Below are 23,046 nucleotides of genomic sequence, written 5' to 3' on the forward strand. Positions count from 1 at the left end.
TTCCTTCCTTCCGCACCAGTGAGTCGGTCCCCTGGGTCCTCCAGTGCCCCAGAGAGAGATGAGGTCCTCTACCAGGAGACCCTAGGATACAGCCTCCTCTGGAACAATCCCTTTCTTTTCCACAAACTTTCTTGTCCCCCATGACCCCCCGCCGCTCCTTCTACAAAGAAAAAAAATTGTGTGTATTTCCTGGGCGCTGTCTTCTTGCTACACCGGAGGCTGCCCGGGAAGTAGAATAGACCGACCTGGTTAAGAATTCTGTGGCTTTCAGGGTGCCTGGCCGGCTGAGTCAGGACAGCCCGAGACTCTTCCCCCTCATGAGCTCGAGTCTGAGTCCCACCCTGGCTGCACAGATTACTTTAAAAACAAAAAAAGCCATTCTGGCGTTGCCCTTGCCTGGCCGCTTAGCAAATGGCCTAGCCCCTGCAAGCTCCACTCTCCACTCCGATGCCCTGGAAACGCCCGCAGACACAGCGGCAGCGTGGACACGCCTCTTTGCCGCGCCCTTCACAGGAGTGGGGATGCCATCGTCCCCATCCGTCTGCAGGAATCATTAGTGATCCGAAAGCCTGCAGTGTGACAGTGCCTAAGTAACTAATTCATGCTCTGCAGCCCTGAACCGTGCTTGGCCACGAATCGCTGTTAGTGCAGGCTAACACCATTAAGGAAGAGGAGGGTCACCGCGGGGTCGCCGCCAGCGGCTGCAGAGGGACTGCAAGCACCCGCGTCCGCGACAGCGGGGCCTCAGGCCACTATTCTCCCAAAATGTTTTCCGAAACGTAGCTGCTGTTGTCGTTCAAGAAGCAAATCCCGAACTGCTAGGGAACGCCTACGCTTTTACCTCGTAGTCCCGGATGGGATTTTAAACAGCGTTTAAATAAACCAGAGGAAGGAGGGACGGGGACCTGAGATACTAGCATCAGAACACAGAACCCGCCGCCCAGACCCTGCTTACGGTTGGCGGTTTCCCGCCGGGCAAACGGAAGCAAAACTGCCCCTGACGTCATGGGAGGAGGCCGCTCCCGGTTACCATGGTGAAGCCCGAGCGGCCATCTTTACTGTGGTCAGCCAGCCCCAGGCTTTTCCTGGAGGCCGGGTGGTGCGCCATGGGGAGTCTTCACGATAAGACACGAGAAGGGAATCGTGCCTCTCGCTAATAAGGAACTGGAAGAATCACGAAAGACCAGAGGCAAAAAGCATTAACCAGTGTAGGTAGGGGATCACACCGGCGGTGCGGCTTTAGCGGAACGATTGGAAAGGGCCCAGGGAGGTTTCCGCCCGGAGTCCGAGAGCCGCTTCCGGCCCTCAGCGGAAGCGTGGGGCGCCAGAGGACGACTCTTGGTAAAGAATCGGCTCTCCGCTGGGCGCCCAACCGGAATCATGTCGAGTTTGGCGGTGAGAGACCCGGCGATGGATCGGTCCCTGCGTTCCGTGTTTGTGGGGAACATTCCGTATGAGGCCACCGAGGAGCAGCTGAAGGACATTTTCTCGGAGGTCGGTTCTGTGGTCAGTTTCCGGCTGGTGTACGACCGGGAGACGGGCAAGCCCAAGGGCTATGGCTTCTGTGAGTACCAGGACCAGGAGACGGCGCTGAGCGCCATGCGCAACCTCAATGGGCGCGAGTTCAGCGGCCGGGCGCTGCGGGTGGACAACGCGGCCAGCGAGAAGAACAAGGAGGAGCTCAAGAGCCTGGGGCCCGCGGCGCCTATCATCGACTCGCCCTACGGTGACCCCATCGACCCGGAAGACGCCCCCGAGTCCATCACCAGGGCGGTCGCCAGCCTGCCCCCCGAGCAGATGTTCGAGCTCATGAAGCAGATGAAGCTGTGCGTGCAGAACAGCCACCAGGAAGCGCGGAACATGCTGCTGCAGAACCCCCAGCTGGCCTATGCGCTGCTGCAGGCCCAGGTGGTGATGAGAATCATGGATCCGGAGATCGCTCTGAAAATCCTGCACCGCAAGATCCATGTCACCCCGCTCATCCCGGGCAAATCTCAGCCCGTGTCCGGGCCCGGCCCTGGCCCGGGGCTGTGCCCGGGACCCAGTGTCCTGCTGAACCAGCAGAACGCGCCAGCACCTCAGCCGCAGCACATGGCCAGACGGCCCGTGAAGGACATTCCGCCTCTGATGCAGACCCCTATCCAGGGCGGGATCCCGGCCCCCGGGCCACTGCCGGCCGCGGTTCCGGGACCCGGGCCTGGTTCCCTGACTCCCGGTGGAGGAATGCAGCCCCAGGTGGGGATGCCAGGCGTTGGTCCAGTGCCTTTAGAGCGGGGACAGGTGCAGATGTCGGATCCCCGAGCGCCTCTACCTCGCGGACCCATGACTGCCGGTGGCCTGCCTCCTCGAGGGCTGTTAGGAGATGCGCCAAACGACCCCCGTGGAGGGACTTTGCTTTCAGTCACGGGGGAGGTAGAGCCTAGAGGCTATCTTGGCCCGCCTCATCAGGGTCCCCCCATGCACCATGCGTCCGGTCACGACGGCCGTGGCCCTTCCTCCCATGAGATGAGGGGAGGGCCATTAGCAGATCCCAGACTGCTAATTGGAGAGCCCCGGGGACCCATGATAGATCAGAGGGGTCTCCCGATGGATGGTAGAGGCAGTAGAGATTCTCGAGGGATGGAGCCTCGAGCCATGGAGACTGAGGTCTTAGAGACGCGAGTAATGGAAAGAAGAGGAATGGAGACCTGTGCAATGGAGACCAGAGGGATGGAAGCGCGAGGCATGGATGGAAGAGGAATGGAGATAAGGGGCCCTGGCCCCAGTTCCAGAGGCCCAATGACTGGTGGAATCCAGGGTCCAGGGCCCATTAACGTGGGGGCAGGCGGTCCTCAGGGACCCAGGCAGGTGGCAGGCATTTCAGGGGTGGGTAATCCTGGAGCGGGCATGCAGGGGGCGAGCATACAAGGAACAGGTATGCAGGGGGCGGGCATGCAAGGAACAGGTATGCAGGGGGCGGGCATGCAAGGAACGGGCATGCAGGGGGCGGGCATGCAAGGAGTGGGCATGCAGGGGGCGGGTAAGCAAGGGGGCGGCCAGCCTAGCAGTTTTAGCCCCGGGCAGAGCCAGGTGACGCCGCAGGATCAAGAGAAGGCGGCTCTGATCATGCAGGTCCTGCAGCTGACTGCCGACCAGATAGCCATGCTGCCCCCTGAGCAAAGGCAGAGCATCCTCATTTTAAAGGAACAAATTCAGAAATCTACTGGAGCTTCTTGAAAGGCTATAGGAAGTGTCGGAAGCGTTTGGCAGTAGCCTCCAGTTTCTTCTGTAGTCTGGGGAAGGGGTGCCGAACGCCCACCTCTGCATCCCACACTTGAATGAGGGGTTCCCTCCCAGAACGTTAGTTCCCCTTGTTGTCTTTGTATTTTTTTCTGTTTTCCTTTTTACTTTAATGGGGGGGAGGAAAGAGTGGGTCTGTTCACTTTTATTCACTGTAAATATACAGAAGTAACTGAACGTGGTTATGTTATACCAAATAAGATTACAAAGGATATGCAGCAACACGAAAAGAGTCTACGATACGTTAACTACATTTTTTAAATATTGAGTAAAACAATGTGAAAACTGCACATGATACTAAAATGTGACCTGTTAAGATGGTGATGTACTAAGATAGTTTAAGATTCTTGGTTGTGTAAGAAAATAAAGACGTTTACCTCAATATATGTTTTTTGGTATGCCATTTAAAATACTATAACCCTATTTTGGGGACAGAAAGAATGCTGTCCTAGGTTAAACCTTGTGATGGCGTTTTGGACTATTTCAAAATATTAGTGCTAACAGGGTAAGTCTCAACTTGTGGTATTAGAATTGGTTTTTTTCTAAAGCTGTGCTACCTGAAAAGTCCAGGAATGAAAAGCAGGGTGGTATTTCTTTTATCTGACCGGAGACAGGCAATACTGTGGCCTGGCCTTGAGCGTGGGGGTGTGGTGACTTCGCTGGGACCGTTCTAGGATCTCCGGGTACTAAGGTCTGTTCCGAGAGACTCTGTCTCAGCACCTTCCTGTTACTCACTAGTCTTCAAGCCCTGAGTATGAATCTAGGTAATTTCTCTTACAGCCTTTCTAAACATCTGGGTCTAGGGACCAGGTGATTGGGTTGAATTGTACACATCACTGGACTTCTCATAAACAGAGAGCTTCATGCTGTCAAGTTCTGTTTCCTGGGGCTAGCTGCCAGTATAGACGGTATCCATGTGGTCACGCAGGATTGGGACTTAATCTCAGTCTCTCCGAGGTTTAACATGCCTCTTTTCTTATTTATACATCTTTTTTTTTTATGTTTTATTTCTTTTATTTTTTTTAATATTTTTATTTATTTCTAGGAGAGAGAGAGACAGTGTGAGCAGGGGAGGGTCAGAGAGAGAGGGAGATAGACTCTGAAATAGGCTCCAGGCTCTGAGCTGGCAGTCAGCACAGAGCCCGACGCGGGGCTCGAACCTACGAACCCGCGAGATCATGACCTAAGCAAAAGTCGGACGCCTAACCGACTAAGCCACCCAGGTGCCCCTTTAATGTTTTATTTCTGAGAGAGAGAGACAGCTTGAACGGGGAGGGTCAGAGAGAGGGAGACACAGAATCTGAAACAGGCCCTAGGCTCTGAGCTGGCTGTCAGCACAGAGCCTGACTCAGGGCTCAAATCCAGAAACCGTGAGATCATGACCTGAGTTGAAGTCCGACGCCTCACCGACTGAGCCACCCAGGTGCCCCAATAGATATAATTATCTATCACTGTGTTATCAGGATAACTGAGATATTCTTATAGCCTGAATTCTCTGCTTAGCTACTTATTACTCACTTGTTAGTTTTTTTAAAAAAGTAATAAAGCCATTTAGTCTGAGTACACATACCCATGAAAGCAATTTAAAAATCACTAGGAAGGTGGGGCTTATCACACTTTCTTCAGAGCCTTGATGTGGATACATAAAGATTTGTGTCATGGACCAAATAACAGAAGCATAAAGACTCAAATAACCACGTGGTCTTTCTCTGCAGAAGAAAAACCAATGTCTAGTAATAGAGGAAAAAATAGCATTTAATACAAGGAAAGAGCTGAGATTTGGAAATTAAATTTTTCCCCTTTCAAGGTTTTTACATCTTAGGTGTTTCACTCTTTCTGACAGTCTTCTGCCCCGTGCTATTTCCTGCCACCTGTTTCATTCTTTTCTTGTTGTTATCCATACTGTTGACTTTCCCATGTTTTCTGTATGCTTCCCCCATGTTGGGGAGGCCACGTCTCTATTCAACATAAGATAGTTCTGGTTAATACTCATTCACAGAGTTGGCTCGAATGCTTGGAAGTTAAAATCACTTTATCCCAAAGCTTTCACTGAAGGGCTCTGACTGAAAACTTAGATGTTCCACTCTATCGTTAAATCTGCATTGTTCAATGCAGACTACATAAAAGGAATGTAAAGTTAAGGATGACCTTAGTATCTGATGTTTATTTTTAATGAATGAATTATCCAAAAGGAATCAATTCTCAAGAAATCCATGGGTCTGAATACTTCTTTCCCCTTTAAATGAAAAAGGCAAACAAAAAAAAAAAATGGCAGGAGTGGATGGAAATCCTTTTCTTAGATCCATTATCTGTATAGTTCCACGGTTGGAAAACCTAAAGACATGTTATTCTATGGTTGGTATCAGTAGCACCATCTTGGTGTGTGCCCAGATATTAGGCTCCCTTTTGCTTATGTTCCCCCCAGAGAACTCCCTGCAGCCTAGGAAGACCTGATAGGTACCATCATAACTGACGGCACGTGTTATACTGCAGCATTCGATTTTACTTCACACTCTACTGCCCCCCCCCCCACTTTTAATGGACCAGGAACTCTGACAGGAACTGTCATTCATTTCTGTGCTTGCTACCCCAAAATCACAGGTAAGAAGGAAGGACAAAATATTATATCCGTCTTGGGGATGGGGCAGGGGGGGCATCCCATTAAGAGTACATAAAGTTCGGGGTGCCTGGGTGGCTTAGTCGGTTAAGCGTCCGACTTTTGCTTAGGTCATGATCTCGTGGTTCGTGGCTTCGAGCCCCATGTCGGGCTCTGTGCTGACTGCCAGCTCAGAGCCTGGAGCCTGTTTCAGTCTGTGACTCCCTCTCTCTCTGACCCTCCCCTGATCACGATGTCTCTCTCTCTCCTAGAAATTAAAAAAAAAAAAGGAGTACATAAAGTTCCCCCAAAACAGACTCCACACAAAACAGATGAGCTGTAACCACTTGTTACATTAGAAAATGCATGAGTAATAGGTAAATAGAAGCAGGTTCCCCCTTACCCACTTCATGGACTGTCTCAGTATTGGTAGACTGAGCCTCATTTCATTTGATGGTGATGCAAGCAATATGTGCCTGCTACAATCAGAATCCAGCTGTTTCACTCCATACCCCTGGTTATAACCCTTAATACCTGCGTGTTCCCAAATATGGATAGGCTACAAATGCAATCACAAATTCATTCATTATAACAATGCTTAATGATGGAGTGAAACACTGATTTGTAAATACATTTTTAGGGCTTATTCCTTTTGAGCAGTATGTTTCTTGGGAATGTGAAATGGGCAACTTGAATTAGTGCCTGCCCATTAGCTGTTCCCCTCTTACATTACTGGTGATTAATATCAAGATGTGTTTTAATGTCTGCTGATGTTTCAGGACTTCTATTTTTCTTTTTTTAATGCTTATTTATTTTGGAGAGAGAGGGAGAGCACAAGCAGGGGAGGGGCAGAGAGGAGACACTGAATCCGAAGCGGGTTTCAGGCTCTGAGCTGTCAGCACAGAGCCCTATGTGGGGCTGGAACTCAAGAACTGTGAGATCATGACCTGAGCTGATGTGGGACCATTAGCCGACTGAGCCACCCAGGCACCCCAGGACTCCTAATTTTAAGAGTTTTTTGATAAGATAGATATAAGCCAATGTGAATCCCAGGTGAAGGTAAGCTAATCCAAGTAAGATCATGTAAGATCATAACTTTTCAAGTACACTTTTAAGAAATCTCATGGTAGAAAAGTCTGAAGAGCAACAATGAAAACAAACAAAAAACAACCCAAAAGGCTTAACGTGATCTCAGTTTGCAAAGCTTCTCACTTTCCCATGCTCTGAGGGACATTGACTAAGCACACAGCACCTAATTTCCTGTGGTGTGTCAGGGCTTCCTCTTGGGATGGATGGTGTGTAAGGACAATTGTATGCATCAAGCTTACGTGGCAGGGAAGCTGAATTGTCAGTTACGTCTCGCAGTCGGCTCACAAAGAGTATGCCAGCCTCTTCACGGCTTTATATTGTCAGCTAATCTCTAGACAGACTTCTGGTTGACCTTGCTCTTCTCATCAGTCTCTAGTCAAGAATGCTCTATAGTCAAGAACTAATTCATTTTAAGGGAACTAATCTACTTAAAAGCATATAAATAATGTTAATATTAGCTTTAATAGTATGAATATTATGATATTGGTATACAGTTTGCTAATATGTTCCATACATATGTATATTTCAAATCTTCACTAGATCTTTTAGTATTTTCATTTGCTATTATGCAACTTCAAACAAGCACTTACTCGTAACTTTGGCTGAAAATTCAGCATTACAAATATTCATATTACAAATTACCTTTTACATACGGTGTTAACTAGCATGTTTCTTCTTTTTTAAATGTTTGTTTATTTATTTATTTGTGTGTGAGAGAGAGAGAGAACAGAGCACAAGCAGGGAAGGGGCAGAGAGAAAGAGGGAGACACAGAATCCGAAGCAGCCTCCAGGCTCTGAGCTGTCAGCACAGAGCCTGCCGACATGGGGCTTGAATTAACAAATAGCAAAGTTATGACCTGAGCCAAAGTCAGATGCTCAACCGACTGAGCCACCCAGGTGGCCCTAATATGTTTCTTCTTGATATTTTTCTATTTCAGTATAAACCTTATGTCGGCAAAGGATCTACGTTGCATCAAAGGTGACATTAGGGTAGCCCTGTCAAAAATAACAAACTCCCTAATTATTAAATACTGTACAAAAAAATACTGAAGTATTACCCTAGAAAGAAAAAAAAGGTGAAGAATTCTGGTTAATGACAATTCTTTATAAACAGGAGTTAATTTAGGTGTCAAAGGTAGGTATCTCATTATCAAAGACTTAGAATAAATACACAACATTTTCAACCATAATTGCTTTTGTAGGACTCCGTATGTATTAAATCTGCAGACTTTGGAAATCACCATCAAGTGTCACAAAGGTAGGTCCTTTAAAAAAAGCTAATCGGTTTGATGACCTCTTTGTTGTCTATCACTAAAGAACAATGGATTATCTCTTGGGCAGCAAACCATGAAACCTAGCAGTTCCCCGCACAATTATTTTGTCTCTTCACTTAATTAGCTGTTTTAATCACAATTCTGCCTCCTTCCATTACTAATATTCTGTAATTCTACTGCTAAAGTCTGAGCCACTTTTGTGTACCCATGAGCCTTTGCTCTACCCCCACCTTGCTGCCTGGAGTGATTACATGACCACCTGTGTGTTTCCGAGTCTATCTCTTTATCCCTGGACATTGCCCAGAACAAGGTAAAACTGGCTATAACTCAGTCCCCAATTTCCTTTGCCTTAACGTTCACTTTTAATAACATTCAAAGCAGGAGCCACATTAACAATCATATTTGAGTTAACAATGTGATGAAATGGCCTAAATGGGGCTTGTTTGATGCATTAACATCCACAAAATCACACTCTATGTCCCAAACATCACCCTTGTTCACATGCTAATTAATACAGCGCCATAAATAAGAAGGAATTCAAACGTTTCCAGAGGCAAACCTGGCTTTGTAAGGGTAAACACAACCACTGCCTATTAATAGAATATAATTCCTTTAAGGTAAGCCTGTACCCAAAATGATTTTATATTTCTGTGTATGCCAATCACCACTCAGAGAAACAATTTCTCATCTATTTTAAGGCAGAGAGAAATTAACACAGTTGAAATCTACAATCACATACTTTGCCTCCCTGCCATCCATGTTGTCAGTTTTGTGCTTCAGAAGCTCTGAATATCTTTAGACAAGGGACCCCGATCAGGGACCCTTGGGCCCATGGAGCCTGCAGATATTCTGTGTCTGACCTGCCCAAGGGTCTCAAAATGTTCAATCTGCGTGCATTTACGTGCAACATATATTCTCCAATGTGGCCGCAGGCCCAGCCTCAGGTGTGATTCACACAACTGTTTGCTGGGCCCTGTAATGCTCTGAGCTTACAACTCCTGCTATACTCTGTAAAAACACAGCTATTAGACTCAAATGAAATTTTCACTGGCTAGCTTGACAAATGTGAACTAGAAAAAACGGTTCAGCGAACGGTTCAGCAAGTATATTTCTGCAAAATCAATCAACCAAAAAACCAAACACATGAACACCCAGAACAACAAAAAAAGGTTATGACACCTTTTTAATTTATAGCTTTTCATGAAGTATATAGAGTAAAAAAAATATCCCAGGATGCTAATCTGATGTGTACCTTTCACCCACAAATCTTTTGCATTTTTAATAAATATTAAGCCAAAATAGCAACATATTTTTCAACTCAAAACTCTGTTTATAAAATGAAAACTATATATATATAATATATATAGCATAATATATATATTATATATATAATATTAAATGCCAACAGCTCTGGAATGGACTTGTGCACAGTATACTTTGTAAAAACAATGTTCTTTAATTTCTGTATTAATGGAAAAAAATCCACCATGTAATTTCCACATAGAAACCACACTGATTAAAAACATAACAACAAAAAATGGGATGATGCCATTCCCTTGTTTAAAGCCTCTCGTTGGGACGCCTGGGTGGCTTAGTCGGTTAAGCATCCGACTTTGCTTAGGTCATGATCTCGCGGTTCGTGGGTTTGAGCCCCGCATCGGGCTCTGTGCTGACTGCCAGCTCAGAGCCTGGAGCCTGTTTCAGTCTGTGACTCCTTCTCTCTCTGACCCTCCCCTGCTCACGCTCTCTCTCTCCTAGAAATAAATAAAAATATAAATAAATAAATAAATAAATAAATAAATAAATAAAGCCTCTTGTGGCTTACTTTGCTCTTAGAATAAAATCCCACATCCTTACCATGTACCATAAAGCCCTAAGCCAATCTCAGGTGCTGTCTTTGGGCCCCTGACTCTCTGCTGTGGCTACCTTGGGTCTAACATTGTTTCCTTGAATACAGGGACTCATTTTCATCTCTGAGCTTTATATCTGGCAGTTTCTCTCACCCCATCCTCTCCCCTGACCTCTGAGTGGCTAGTTCATTCTCATTCCTGAGGCTTTAACTTATATATCACTTTATTCAGAGAGGCTTTTCCTGAATAACCCAGTTAAAATGGTCTCCCCATTCTCTCATCTCCTCGTTTTACTTTTTTTTTTTTAAATTTTTAAAAAATTTTTTGAGAGAGAGACAGACAGAGTGTAAGTGGAGGGGCAGAGAGAGAGGAAGATGCAGAATCTGAAGCAGGTTCCAGGCTCTGAGCTCTCAGCGCAGAGCCCGACATGGGGCTTGAACACAGAAACTGTGAGATCATGACCTGAGCTGAAGTCAGACGCTTACCTGACTGAGCCACCCAGGCACCCCTCTTACTTGTTTTTAAACAATGGCTCTCTTAGCTGAGCACCACTTACACCAATCCATGCCTCCCAATCCTTTTGCAAAACATGTTGTCATGTACACGAAGCAAACTTGCTGATTACCATTCATGAGTTACTCTTCATTACGGCCATGTTGCATTTATCATGTCGATTGTATCTGTTCCCAAATGTATACTAGTTGCACAATTGCTATAATACACAGATAAGGCTATAGGTATGGGCAGGGTTGTATAGATATGTAGTATGTGTGTATTATATGGAATATGATGGCAAAATATCAAAGGTTATTTCTATGCAAGCTGTTGAGGTAGGAAAGCTGAAGTTACTCCATCTACATGTTCTGTCCATGCTGGTTTTCTGTGAGGCCCCATATACTCATCTTCCGTATTTTGCCTCCGAATGAGCCAAAGAAGCTCTGTTCCCACTTCAAGGGGGAAGCAGGTAATCATTCTCTGAGTTGTGTCCTATGCCCCAAACACCTGGTAACATCCAAAAAGAGCCAGATCCTCAACATGCCATGGGACTTGAGCTTTGAACAAACCTCAGCTGACCCAGCTATCAATACCCCTGCCTTGGGTAATTTATGGAATAACTTTTATTATTCACCTGGTATTCACCTCTGATTGGACCCTACCCTGGGTTCCTGGAGGAAGACGTACCCTAGACCCTCTTCCAGTACAAACTCCTAGCCCCAAGCAAAGGCGAGACTCATTTTCCTTTCCTCTCCAAATCTTCCAGACACTATGTCTGCTCTTTTCTGTCACCCACACTATACAATACACTGTTTCCAGTTCTTCTGGTTTACCTTTGATTTCTGTCCTGCATGAAGCCAAGGACCTTCTTGACTGATCCAACAGGATCTTCCCCTGGGTTCTTGGACCCAGCCTGCCTGCATCACTATGATGAATATATATCCATTATGTCAGCTGTGTCTGTTAATGATGCAGCTAATGGCAACTGCACTAATTTCTATAATATATGTAAAGATGGACATAGATATATTACGTCAATGTGAAAAACATTATTTCTATGAAAACTATGTGAAATGTCTTAAAAAGATGTGATACAGGTAGGTGGCTGAAAAAGGATTGTTAAATTTTATGGGGGCAAGAAAATAGAAAAGACACATGAAAAAAAAATCTTTGAAGTCTACAATTAGGTCACTCAGAGTACTTTGCAAGTGTCTAAACCCTTGTTACAATTTAAAGAAAGGTTGAAACTGATCATTGTAGACAAAGCATTATATCAAAACCTTCAGTTCTCTTGCAGAAATTCCTCAGGTAATGGAGGGAGAAAGATCCTTGAGGAAATTTAATCTGAAGTTTGGTATCACAGTTGTTCTTGTAACTCAGCAGGGCTTGCCCGGGAAACATACCAACACACTTCCATTCCAGACCTCCTCCTTCTGTGGCTGCATGACGTTATATGCTCAAGGACACGCAGTGCGCTTTCAACTCTTGCTAATGATGGGGCGCCTGGGTGGCTCAGTTGGTTCAGCATCCAACTCTTGGTTTCAGCTCAAGTCATGATCTCACGGTTCACGAGATCCAGCCCCATGCTGTTAGCTCAGAGCCTGTTTGGGATTCTTTCTCTGACCCTCTGGCACGCACATGCTCTCTATCTCTCACTCTCTCTTTCTCTCAAAATAAATAAACAGACTTTAAAAGATAAAAAACTCTCGCTACTGAAAATGTAGTCCTTGGAGCCACAGCCAGCATCACCTGGAAGCCTGTTAGAAATGCAGAATGTGCAGCCCACCCCACACCAGCTGAATCAGAATCTGTATTTAATAAGATCTGCATGTGATTCACATATAAACAAAAGTTTGAGAAGCACTGCTTAAGCCTAATCCTAAAATAAATAAAATGGGGAGAAAGCAATTTAACAATATTATGACAAATGGAAAGGATGGAGGGGAAGGATGTTACCAAACCTTATTATTTTTCTTAGTTTCTATTTAAATTCCAAGGAGTGAATATACAGTGTAATCTTAGTGTCAGGTATACAACATAGTAATTCAGTGCTTCCATACATCACCCTGTGTTCATCACAAGTGCACTCCTTATTCCCCATCACCTATTTCAACTATTCCCCCATCCACCTCCCCTCTGGTAACCATCAGTGTGTTCTCTGTAATTAAGAGTCTGTTTCTCAGTTTGTCTCCTCCTTTTTTCTCCTTCGCTTGGTTTTTCATTTCTTAAATTCCACATATGAACGAAATCATATGGTATTTGCCTTTCTCTGACTTAATTGGCTTAAAATAATACTCTCTAGCTCCATCCATGTCATTGCAAATGGCAAAATTTCATTATTTTTATGGCTGAATAATATTCCATTACATGTGCTATATATGTGTGTGTATATATGTATGATGATTATATATATATATATATGATGGGATATATATGATATGATGATATATATGATATGATGAGATATGATATATATATGATAGATATATGATAGATATGATATATATATATATAGAGAGAGAGAGAGAGAGAGAGAGATTGAGAAAAGATGTGAGATATCTCACATCTTCTCTATCCATTCATCAGTCAGTGGACACGTGGGCCATTTCCATAGTTTGGCTATTGTAGATAATGCTGCTATAAACATCAGGGTGCATGTACCCCTCTGAGTTAGTATTTTTGTATTCTTTGGGTAAATACCTAGTAGTGTGATTGCTGGATCATAGGGTAGTTCTATTTTAAACATTTTGAAGAGCCGCCATACTGATTTTTACAGTGGCTGCACCAGTTTGCATTCCCACCAACAGTGCACAAGTGTTCCTCTTTTTCCACATCCTCAGCAACATCTGTTGTTTCTTGTGTTGTTGATTTTAGCCATTCTGACAGATGTGAGGCGATTTCTCATTGCAGTTTTGATTTGCATTTCCCTGATGAGTGATGTTGAGCATCTTTTCATGTGTCTGTTGGCCATCTGGATGTACTCTTTGGAGAAATGTCTGTTCATGTCTTCTGACCTTTTTTAATTGGACTTTTTGGTTTTTGGGCTTTTGAGTTTGATAAGTTCTTTATAGAGTTTGGATACAAAACCTTTATGGGATGTGTAATTTGCAATTATCTTCTTCCATTCCATAGGCTGCCTTTTAGTTTTGTTGGTTGTTTCCTTTTCTGTGCAGAAGCTTTTCATATTGATGTAGTCCCAATAGTTTATTTTTGCTTTTATTTCTCTTGCCTCAGGAGACATGTCTAGAAAGATGTTGCTATAGGCAACATCAGAAAAATTACTGCCTGTGCTTTCCTCCAGGATTTTTATGGTTTTAGGTTCCCTGTCTAGGTCTTTAATCCATTTTGAATTTATTTTTGTATACGGTGTAAGAAGGTGGTCAGTGACATACTTTTGCATGTAGCTGTCCAGCTTTCTCAAGACCATTTGTTGAAGAGACTGTCCTTCTCCCATTGTATATTCTTTCCTCCTTTGTCAAAGATGAAATGACCACATAATTATGGGTTCATTCTGAGTTTTCTATTATGTTTCATTTCCATTGATCCATATGTCTGTTTTTGTGGAAGAACCTTACTATCTTGATCACTACAGTTTGTAACACAACTTGAAAACCAGATGCTCACAGCTTTGCTTTTCTTTCTCAAGTTTGCTCTGGTATTTGAGGTCTTTTGTGATTCCATACAAATTTTAGAATTGTTTGTTCTAGTTATCTGAAAAATGCTGTTGATATTTTGATAGGGATTGGATTAAATGTGTAGACTGGGGGCTCCTGGCTGGCTCAGCCAGTAGAACATGTGACTCAATCTCAGTCAGATGGTTCAAGCCACACACTGGGTGTGGAGCCTACTTAAAAATAGATAGATAGATAGATAGATGATAGATAGAGAGAGAGAGAGAGAGAGAGAGAGAGAGAGAGAGAGAGAGAGATAGCTCTGGGTAGTACAGAGATTTTAACAATATCTTTTCTTTTAATCTATGAGCATAGAATGTCTTCCCATTTCTTTGTGTCTTCAATTCCTTTCGTTAGTGTTTTATAGTTTTCGGAGTACAGGTCTCTGACATTTTTGGTTAGGCTTATTCCTAGGTATCTTGTTATGTGGGTACAATTGTAAATGGGATTATTTTCTTAATTTCTCTTTCTCCCACTTCATTATGGGTGTACAGAAAGGCAACTGATTTCTGTATATTGACTTCATAACCTACAACTTTACTGAATTCACTTGTCATTTCTAGCAGTTTTTTGCTGTAGTTTTCTATATAGAGTACGGTGTCAGTTTGACTGCTTCCTTAGTGATTTAGATACCTTTTATTTCTTTCTGTTGTCTGGTTGCTGTGGCCAGGGCTTCCAGTAAAATAAAATAAAAGTGGTGAGAGTGGACATCCTTATCTTGTTACTGACCTTAAAGGAAAGCTCTCAGTTTTTACCCATCTCAGATAATGTTAGCTGTGGGTTTTTCATATATTACCTTTCTTATGCTGAGTTATGTTCTCTCTAAATCTCTTTGTTGAAGGTTTTTATTATGAATTGAAGTTTTGCCTTGCCAAATGCTTTTTCTGCATTTACTGAAATGATCATATGGTTCTTATCCTTTCTTTTATTATTGTGGTATATCACATGGCTTGCAAATATTGAACCATGCGTGAATCCCAGGAACATATCTCACTTCATCATGGTCAATGATATTTTTATTGTTGGGTTTAGTTTTCCAGTATTTTACTGAGAATTTTTGCATCTATGTTCAACAGAGCTATTGGCCTTTACTTCTCTCTTTCAGTAAAGCCTTAAATGGCTTTGGTATCAGGGTAATGCTGGCCTCAGAGAATGAATGTGTGAAGTTTTCTTTCCTCTTCTATGTTTTTGAACAGTTTGAGATAAATTAAATCTTCTTTACATGTTTGGTAGAATTCACCTATAAAGCCATCAGGTCTTGGACTTTGGTTTCTTGTAAGATTTTTGATTACTGACTTATTGGTCTGATCAAGTTTTCTATTTCTTCCTGAGTTAGTTGTTGGTCATTTATATGTTTCTTGGAATTTATCCATTTCTTCTAGGTTGTCCAATTGTTGGAATATAATCTTTCATAGTATTCTCTTATTATATTTCTGTGGTGTTGGTTGTTATTTCTCATCTCTAACTTATGATTTTATTTATTTGGGTCCTTTATCTTTTCTTTTTGATAAGTATAGCTAAGGGTTAATCAATTTCATTAATTTTTTCAAAGAATCAGCACCTGGTTTAATTTGGGCCTTTGTGTTTTCATTTTCATTTTTTCCCATTTAATTCTTTTTAATATTTGTTTATTTTTGAGAGAGAGTGAGAGAGAGTGTGAGAGGAGGAGGGGTAGATAGAGGGGAAGACTCAGAATCCAAAATAGGCTCCAGCCTCTGAGCTGTTAGCACGGAGTCCCATGTGGGGCTCGAACTCACAACTGCAGGATCATGATCTGGGCCAAAGTCAGATGCTTAACTGACCGAGCCACGCAGGTGCCCCTCCCATGTATTTTCTTATTTCTTCTTTGATTTCTTGGTTGACCTATTCATTGTTTGGTAACATGTTGTTTAATCTCTATGTCTTTGTGGTCTTTCCACATTTGATGGAGTCACTGAGTTCCCTACGTCTATTCTTATGTTGCATAATTCTCTCATGTTATTGCTCAGTTTCATTATTTTCCTTTATTTTGTCTTGTAGGTCACAAAGTCATTCCTCTGCTACTTCCATCCTTGTATTCACTGCATCAAGCTTGTTTCCAATCTCATTTATTGTATTCTTCCTTTCAGATTCTTTTTTAACTCTTTTATCTCTGTGGTAAGGGTCTCCCTGATGTCTTCTATTCTCTCAGGCCCAGTGAGTATCCTTATGATGACTACTTTAAATTCTCCATCAGGCACATTACCTGTATCTGTTTCACTCAGATCTCTGCAATGGCTTCATCTTGTTTTTTCTTTTGGGATACATTCCTCCATATTTGCATTTTGTCAAAGTCTCTGCCTTCTTCTATAGGTTAGAAAAGCCTGCTATGTCTCCTGCTCCTGAAAGTAATGACCTTATGAGGGAAATGTCACATAGTGCCCAGAGCCTGGTGCTTCAGGGAGTGTGTCCAGGGTGTTGCTGCATGTGCTCTGCTCTTGTGTTTTGGCTGGCCTGTCCTTAAGGCTCTTGGTCTACAGCGGCTCCCCTTGCCTGCTGTGGGCAGTGTTTGGTCCCTGGCCTGAATGTGGAGAGTTTTAACTAGGTGTGCTCTAATCTGCTTGTGAAATGAGATCTGATGCCACTTCCACCAGAACTGGGGCCCTGCAGAACTCTCTGATTGGGGGACATGGTGTGGGCAGGGGTTTGTGCTGGACTTCTAGGGGAAGGCCCACCATGCTGGAACTCAGGCAGGTGTGACTAAGAAGGGCATTTCCAAAAGAGCACAGGGGGTGGGTTTGGTGTAAGCAAGTATATGTGCCACACTGCTTCCCTCAGGTGGCTCTGTGTTTATGCTGAGGGGTAGGTGATGGACATGGTAAAAGCTAATGTTTTTGCTCCAGGAGAAGTGTTTCCCTGAAGGCTGCCTCTGGGATGCACTCTGAGAAGGGTGAATAATCTCCCTGTTTTGTGCCCCAGGTGTTCAGATGGCTGTTTCCATGATGTCTGCCTCAAGGTTGTTTGCTGGCCTTCTTTCCAGGAGCAGTGCAGTGCCCTCTGGCTCCATCCCAGCCAAGCCTGCTGACTTTTAAAATCCTAGGCGTCAAGGCTCTATCATTGCTAGAATTCATGAAATTCAGCCCCTGTCACCTTCCAAGCCAGTAGGGAAATGTTCTCCTTTTGTATTCCCCTGTGTGCTCCTTTTACTCTCTGACCATGACTCCCTCCCCTCTGCAGCCCCGATTATCACCTCTCCCCTAAACCATGGCTCCACACTTCTTGCCTTCTTTGATGTGACCTCTTGTCTCCCTTTAGTTGGTGAAGTTTGTTTGGTCAGTCTTATAGGTTGATTTCTGGGGCATTTAGGATGATGTGTTCATAGGATGCAGCAAGCCTAGTGTCCCCCAACTGTGCCGTCTTCCTGCTCTTTAGAAGGTATTTTAATTTTACCCAAGTAGCTTTCTTTCCATTGGCACAGAAGATCAAGAATTGGGAAAAATCTTGTCTTTTTGATAGAATCCATTCTGACAGTGTAAGATGATATGTCATTGTGGTTTTTCATTTCCCTAATGATTAGTGATGTTGGGCATCTTTCCATGTGTCTCTTGGCCATATGTATGTTTTCTTGGGGAAAAAAATGTACATCTAGGTCATCTATCCACTTCTCATACTATGGGGGGCATTTTGGTGTTGAGTTGTATGAATTCAATCCCTCATTGCAGATATCATTTGCAGATATCTTCTGCCATTTCTTAAGTTGCCTTTTCATTTTGTTGACCATTTCCTTCAACTGTGCAAAAGCTTTTTAGTTTGATGTAATCCCAACAGTTGATTTTTGCTTTTGCCTCCCCAGGCTGAGGTAAATAAAGGAGATAGCCCGCTGTTAGAAGCTGGATTGAAAAACAAGCAAATAGAAATTCTGTTCCTTCACAGATAACCTAGTGCACATTAGGATTACTAGGAAGTGGAATGTAAAATACTATAGTTGAAATGGGAAAACCACTGGAATTTGCATTTTGTCTCTATGTGTGACCCTGTTTTCTCAGTGGTGGAGAGAAAGCAGTGGCAAATCAATTAGAAGCAATATAGTTACATTTAGTTCATTTTATCACCAGAAATGTCACACATCAAAAATTATTTCAGCCAAGCAGTGACAGTGACTCTTTCAGATGGCCACCTTTTATAAAATTTCTCTCATGAAACCCAAATAGTTTTGTAATCTGCAAATCTCATAGTCTTCCTGAGAAGATCTACAACCCCACCAAGAATGCTGAGTTTACATTCAGATACTATAGTTCCTTTTGTAAATGTCTCTGCCTATAATCCACAAATATTTCCTAGCTAATCTTCACACAGTTTGTCATCTAGACAACAGAGGAAATCTCAGAACTGTAAAATCATCTTGCTTATGTTTCAGTGAGAAGAAACCCTCTATCAGAATTCTCCTGCCGAACATTCAAATATTTTGTGAATCTCATTTAAATATTCCTCTAACAAAAGCAGTTAGAACTATGTGCCTAGCATTTGTTCCATTAACTTTCTCCCAACAGAGTTTTTGGGAATGGTATCAAAGCTGTGCTATAATTTGTGCTCTTCAACTTTGTCTTTAAACCTGAACATGATTAACGTTACAAATTAACCATATCCACATTCGTAAATTAAGCAAATTAGATTTTCTTCTCCTTAAAGAAAAGTTTATATTGGGTTTAAGTGATTTAACTCAAAACATTTCTAGCACACACAAGTTTAAATTCAAATCAAGGCCTTTCAAGTGGTGACATCAAGGCCCCATTGTGGTTCTGTGAGGGTGACCTTGGAACACGGGAATCACATTTCCACCTGTGTTCACACTACTTCTATTCCATCCTAATTTGAGCCTTTGTTTGCCTAGAGGGGAAACAAAATTTGCTTAATTAGAATGCTTTGTGAATTGGAAGTGAGATGAGCTACAGGATCTTTGGTTGGTAGGGATTTTGTTGTCATTGTTCTCATATAAACATGGTTTAGTGATTTTCCCCCTAGTTAGTGCCTCTGCTGGGACATGCAAACGAGTTGAGCCTTGAGCAACAATAACCTTGCTTTACAATGGCCCAAAGCTGCCCCTCCTGAAGATTTAGAGATGGATTATCCTGGGCAGAGGCAAAAAGAGGCTTTTGTGCATCTCTTGTCCATTCTCTTTCACTGGGATTTATGCATAAGGAGGGGGACCAGGGATGAGCTGGCCACAGACACAGCCAGGAGCAGCCAAGGCAGGACTGTGAAAGTCATCGTCTGTCAGGGCCAACACTGTGGTGGATGGAGTCTTACAATTATGAGGGCCGGAAGGTGGTGATTCTGTACAAATTTGCTCTTCAAGAGAGAGTGTGAATAAGGCAAATTGAGGGAGGTGCTGAATGGTTGTTGTGGTGGTGGTGGTTTCACTAAGCCCCCTTAAACCACAGATCTGCTCCACATAACGATCATGGCTAACACCCCAAGCAAGTGATGCTCTTTCCAGCTTATCTCTAGGCACTGAGTGTGTCCTTTGGCTCTTGCATGCCTCTAGTAGAGCCTTCACGGTTTTGTTTTGATAAGGAAGAAAAACTCATTTACATTGATCTGGACATGAAATATCATTGTTGAAAATGGTTTTACTCCAAATGGCACCTTTATTTATACCGTGATTAAATATTTTGAATTGCTGAAAAGAGCTTCTAATAGTGGGATTTTCAGGCATCAGCCACAAGATGGGGGGAGATTTGTTCTTCATGGAGGTGGGTGGTGGTTGCAAGGATCTTATTCAGGTTATTCCAGCACTGACACAGATTTCAGTCCTAAGTTGCATTCAATGCCCTCTTTGGGAAGGAAGGGTCATGGTTAATATATCAGAGCATCTATCAGGAATTTACTAAATGTCAGGTACTTGACACACAACATCTCTAATTTGATTAAAACATGGAGGCAGTTGGAAGAAAGATGCTTAGAGAAGCTAAAAGGTTGGCCATGGGTCACAGAGCTTATAGGATGTAGAAGTACTATTGAAGCGACATTTGTCTGACTCCCAGCCCTTACTGCTCCCCCTTACATCCTTATGCTTTAAGAGGGTGTTAGCGAGGCATACATGGGTGGCTCAGTTGATTAAGAATTCTATTCTTGATTTTGGTTCAGGTCATGATCTCAGGGTTTTGGGGTTCAAGCCCTATGTCAGGCTCTGAGCAAACAGCATGGAGCCTGCTTAGGATTCTCTTGCTGTCTCTGCTCCTCTCCCTATCCTTCTCTCTACCCACCCCCCTCTCTCAAAATAAATAAATAGACTTAAAAAAGGAATTAGAGAGAAGGTAGCACAGTTTTCACACTGGACTGGTAGAAAGAACACCAGGCTCATTTCCCTGAGCAGGAAGTCATCACAAGTCTAGAAGACATAGCTTTTTGGCAACAGTGAAAGATCTATAAAAATCAACCTTTTGTCCCTACATATTTTTTTTCTTTCCCTTCCAAGAACAAAGTACTAAGCCTAGGCTTTGACGGAACAGAGAGGAAAAATGAAAAACAAAACTTAAAATGTAAACATATTTATATAGAATAAAAATACTTCATAAGAAAACCTATAAATATGTACCTACACTATATATATGCACAATTCAGTGATTTTTAGTATACTCATAGTTGTGCAGCCATTGCAACATCCTAAGTTTAAAACAAGTTCATCACCCTAATAATGAATCCCTATACTCATGAGCACCCACTCCCTACTCCCTACTCAGCCCTAGGAAACCAATGATCTGCCTTCTGTCTCTTAAGATTCTCTCAGCAGGCTGTGTAAATAGAATCATACAACATGTGGTGTTACTACTTTCACTCAGCATGTTTTCAAGATTCATCCACATTGTAGCATGTATCACTGCTTCCCTCTTTATTCCCCTAAGATATTCCATTGCACAGATATACCAGTTTTACTCATCCATTCACCAGCAAATAGATACTTGTGTTATTTCTATGTTTTGGATATTATAAATGGTGGTCCTACAGATGTGTGTGCAAGTGTTTGTGTGCCCACGTGCTTCATTTCCATGTGGTATACACCTAGGAGCAGAATTGCTACATCATACAGTAAGTCTATGTTCACCTTTAGAAGAAGAACTGTCATATTTTACAAAGGAACTGAACTGCTTTACATTCCCACCGGCAACAAATGAGGTACCTGTTTCTCCATATCTTTGGCAACTTTGGGTAACTATTTTTTATTATAGCCATACAAATGCATATGAAGCAGTATCCCCTTATAGCTTTGATTTGAATTTCTGTGATGGCTAATGATGTTCGGTATCTTTTCATGTGCTATTCATTGGCTATTTGTATGTCTTTGGAGAAATGTCTTCCCTGTCATATCTCTGCTGCAAATAAAAGAAAATCTTTTACCATTTTGGTATTTCTATTTTAGCTGAGCAGGTGGTCAGAGGACAAAGTCCCTAAAACATGAAATAAGTTCTTTAGTGATTTAACAATGGACCTACCATAGGAGGAATCAAGTTGCTGTGGTAGAAGTAAGGGCTTTTGACTACATTCTTATAGCCTTTTGGAAAATGTAGCTCATCATTTTCATGGCTGATACCTCTTGGTGTGGTTCAGGACATAGTACCCCAAAATTTGGCACCTTGCCTTAAGGAATATCTTAAGCTGAAGGAGATTGAAAAAAAATGGCAGAGGCAGGAAGGACACCCTGATACAGGTTGTAAAACCCTCCCATGGGAGGTGCATCCCAATACCCTGGCGAAAGGAACATCCTTATCTTCAAAGACTAAGGGATTCCTAGAGAAACCCACAGACATCACTAAGGTTCCCCAGTTTACTACACTTAACTCATATTCTCGGACCTATCACATTTCTACCCACTCTTCATCAAACCTAGCATAAAAACACTTGGGTCATAACAATTTCCTCGAGTCTTTATTTCCTTATGATGGCTCCTGTATCATGTAAGAATGCTATCAATGAAATTTGAATGTGAATTTTCTCTTGTGAATCTGTCTTTGTATGTGTATCTTTTAGAGGTAGCCAGGGACCCTAAGAGGATTTGAGGGAAATTCTGTCCACCCTCTACGCTGGGAAGACATTAGTTGAATCTGAAGTGAATAGAGAGGGTGCTTGTCTAGGGAGGTGATACTGTATTGTACTAAAGAGCTTGGTCTCTGCCTGTCTTCAAGTTCTGGCTTTAACAATAGTACCTCTGTGACCCATTTCTGTGCCTCATTTTGGGAATCTGCATGCTGAGTGAACAATCTCCTAGGCTGGCTGAGAGGATGGTTGGCTAATGCGCCCTGTTCTACCCCTACATATAGTAAGCCCTTGATGTGTGACTGGAGCCAGATTTTGATATTATTTTTTAAAAATAAAACTGTGGACACAGAAGTCATAAGAGCAATTTGAAAACAAGAGCCAGCTCTGTCCATGGCCTCTCAATACTCTGAAAGAAAAAGAAAAACTGAGGATGGAAGGAATCTGCTCAGCTCTAAGGACCCCCACTTCGGAAGAGGAAAAGGAAAGAAGCCCCAAGAAAAGGCAGAATCCAAAGGAGGCGTTTAAACCTGGAATGGTCTGTTAAGGACCATAAGTTCAAGGCAGGGAAAGAAAAATGTTACCTTTCTCCTTTATCACTTTTCTTGTATTTCCTTAAGTAGTAAAGTTATATTTTGTACAAGAAGACATCTAACACAAAGTTTACCATGGTGGAGGCAATCTTATGTGGGAAAACTCTGTAACAGCTGACTCTGTTTGACCCAAGAGGGTTTCAAGCTCCTGAAATCTCGTTTCAGACAAGCCAACAGAAATGGTATCTGAGTTTCATCAAGCTTGAG

The 23,046-nt window shown here is 42.9% G+C and overlaps 2 protein-coding genes across 3 annotated transcripts in view; one reads left to right on the top strand and one right to left on the bottom strand.

The window, feature by feature from the left end:
- The window catches only part of PRKG1 (protein kinase cGMP-dependent 1), a 1,246,601-nt gene that overhangs the window by 542,530 nt on the left and 681,025 nt on the right, over positions 1 to 23,046 (bottom strand). The gene's annotated exons all lie outside the window — the stretch shown is intronic.
- CSTF2T (cleavage stimulation factor subunit 2 tau variant) lies at positions 1,284 to 3,661 on the top strand. Its single transcript, XM_039238532.1, has one exon. It carries the CDS (start codon positions 1,381 to 1,383, stop codon positions 3,214 to 3,216), a length of 1,836 nt encoding a protein of 611 aa, XP_039094463.1. The 5' UTR covers positions 1,284 to 1,380; the 3' UTR covers positions 3,217 to 3,661.

The sequence above is a fragment of the Hyaena hyaena genome, unplaced genomic scaffold (genome assembly GCF_003009895.1).
Source record: "Hyaena hyaena isolate Hyena2069 unplaced genomic scaffold, ASM300989v1 scaffold_141, whole genome shotgun sequence".
NCBI lineage: Eukaryota > Metazoa > Chordata > Mammalia > Carnivora > Hyaenidae > Hyaena > Hyaena hyaena.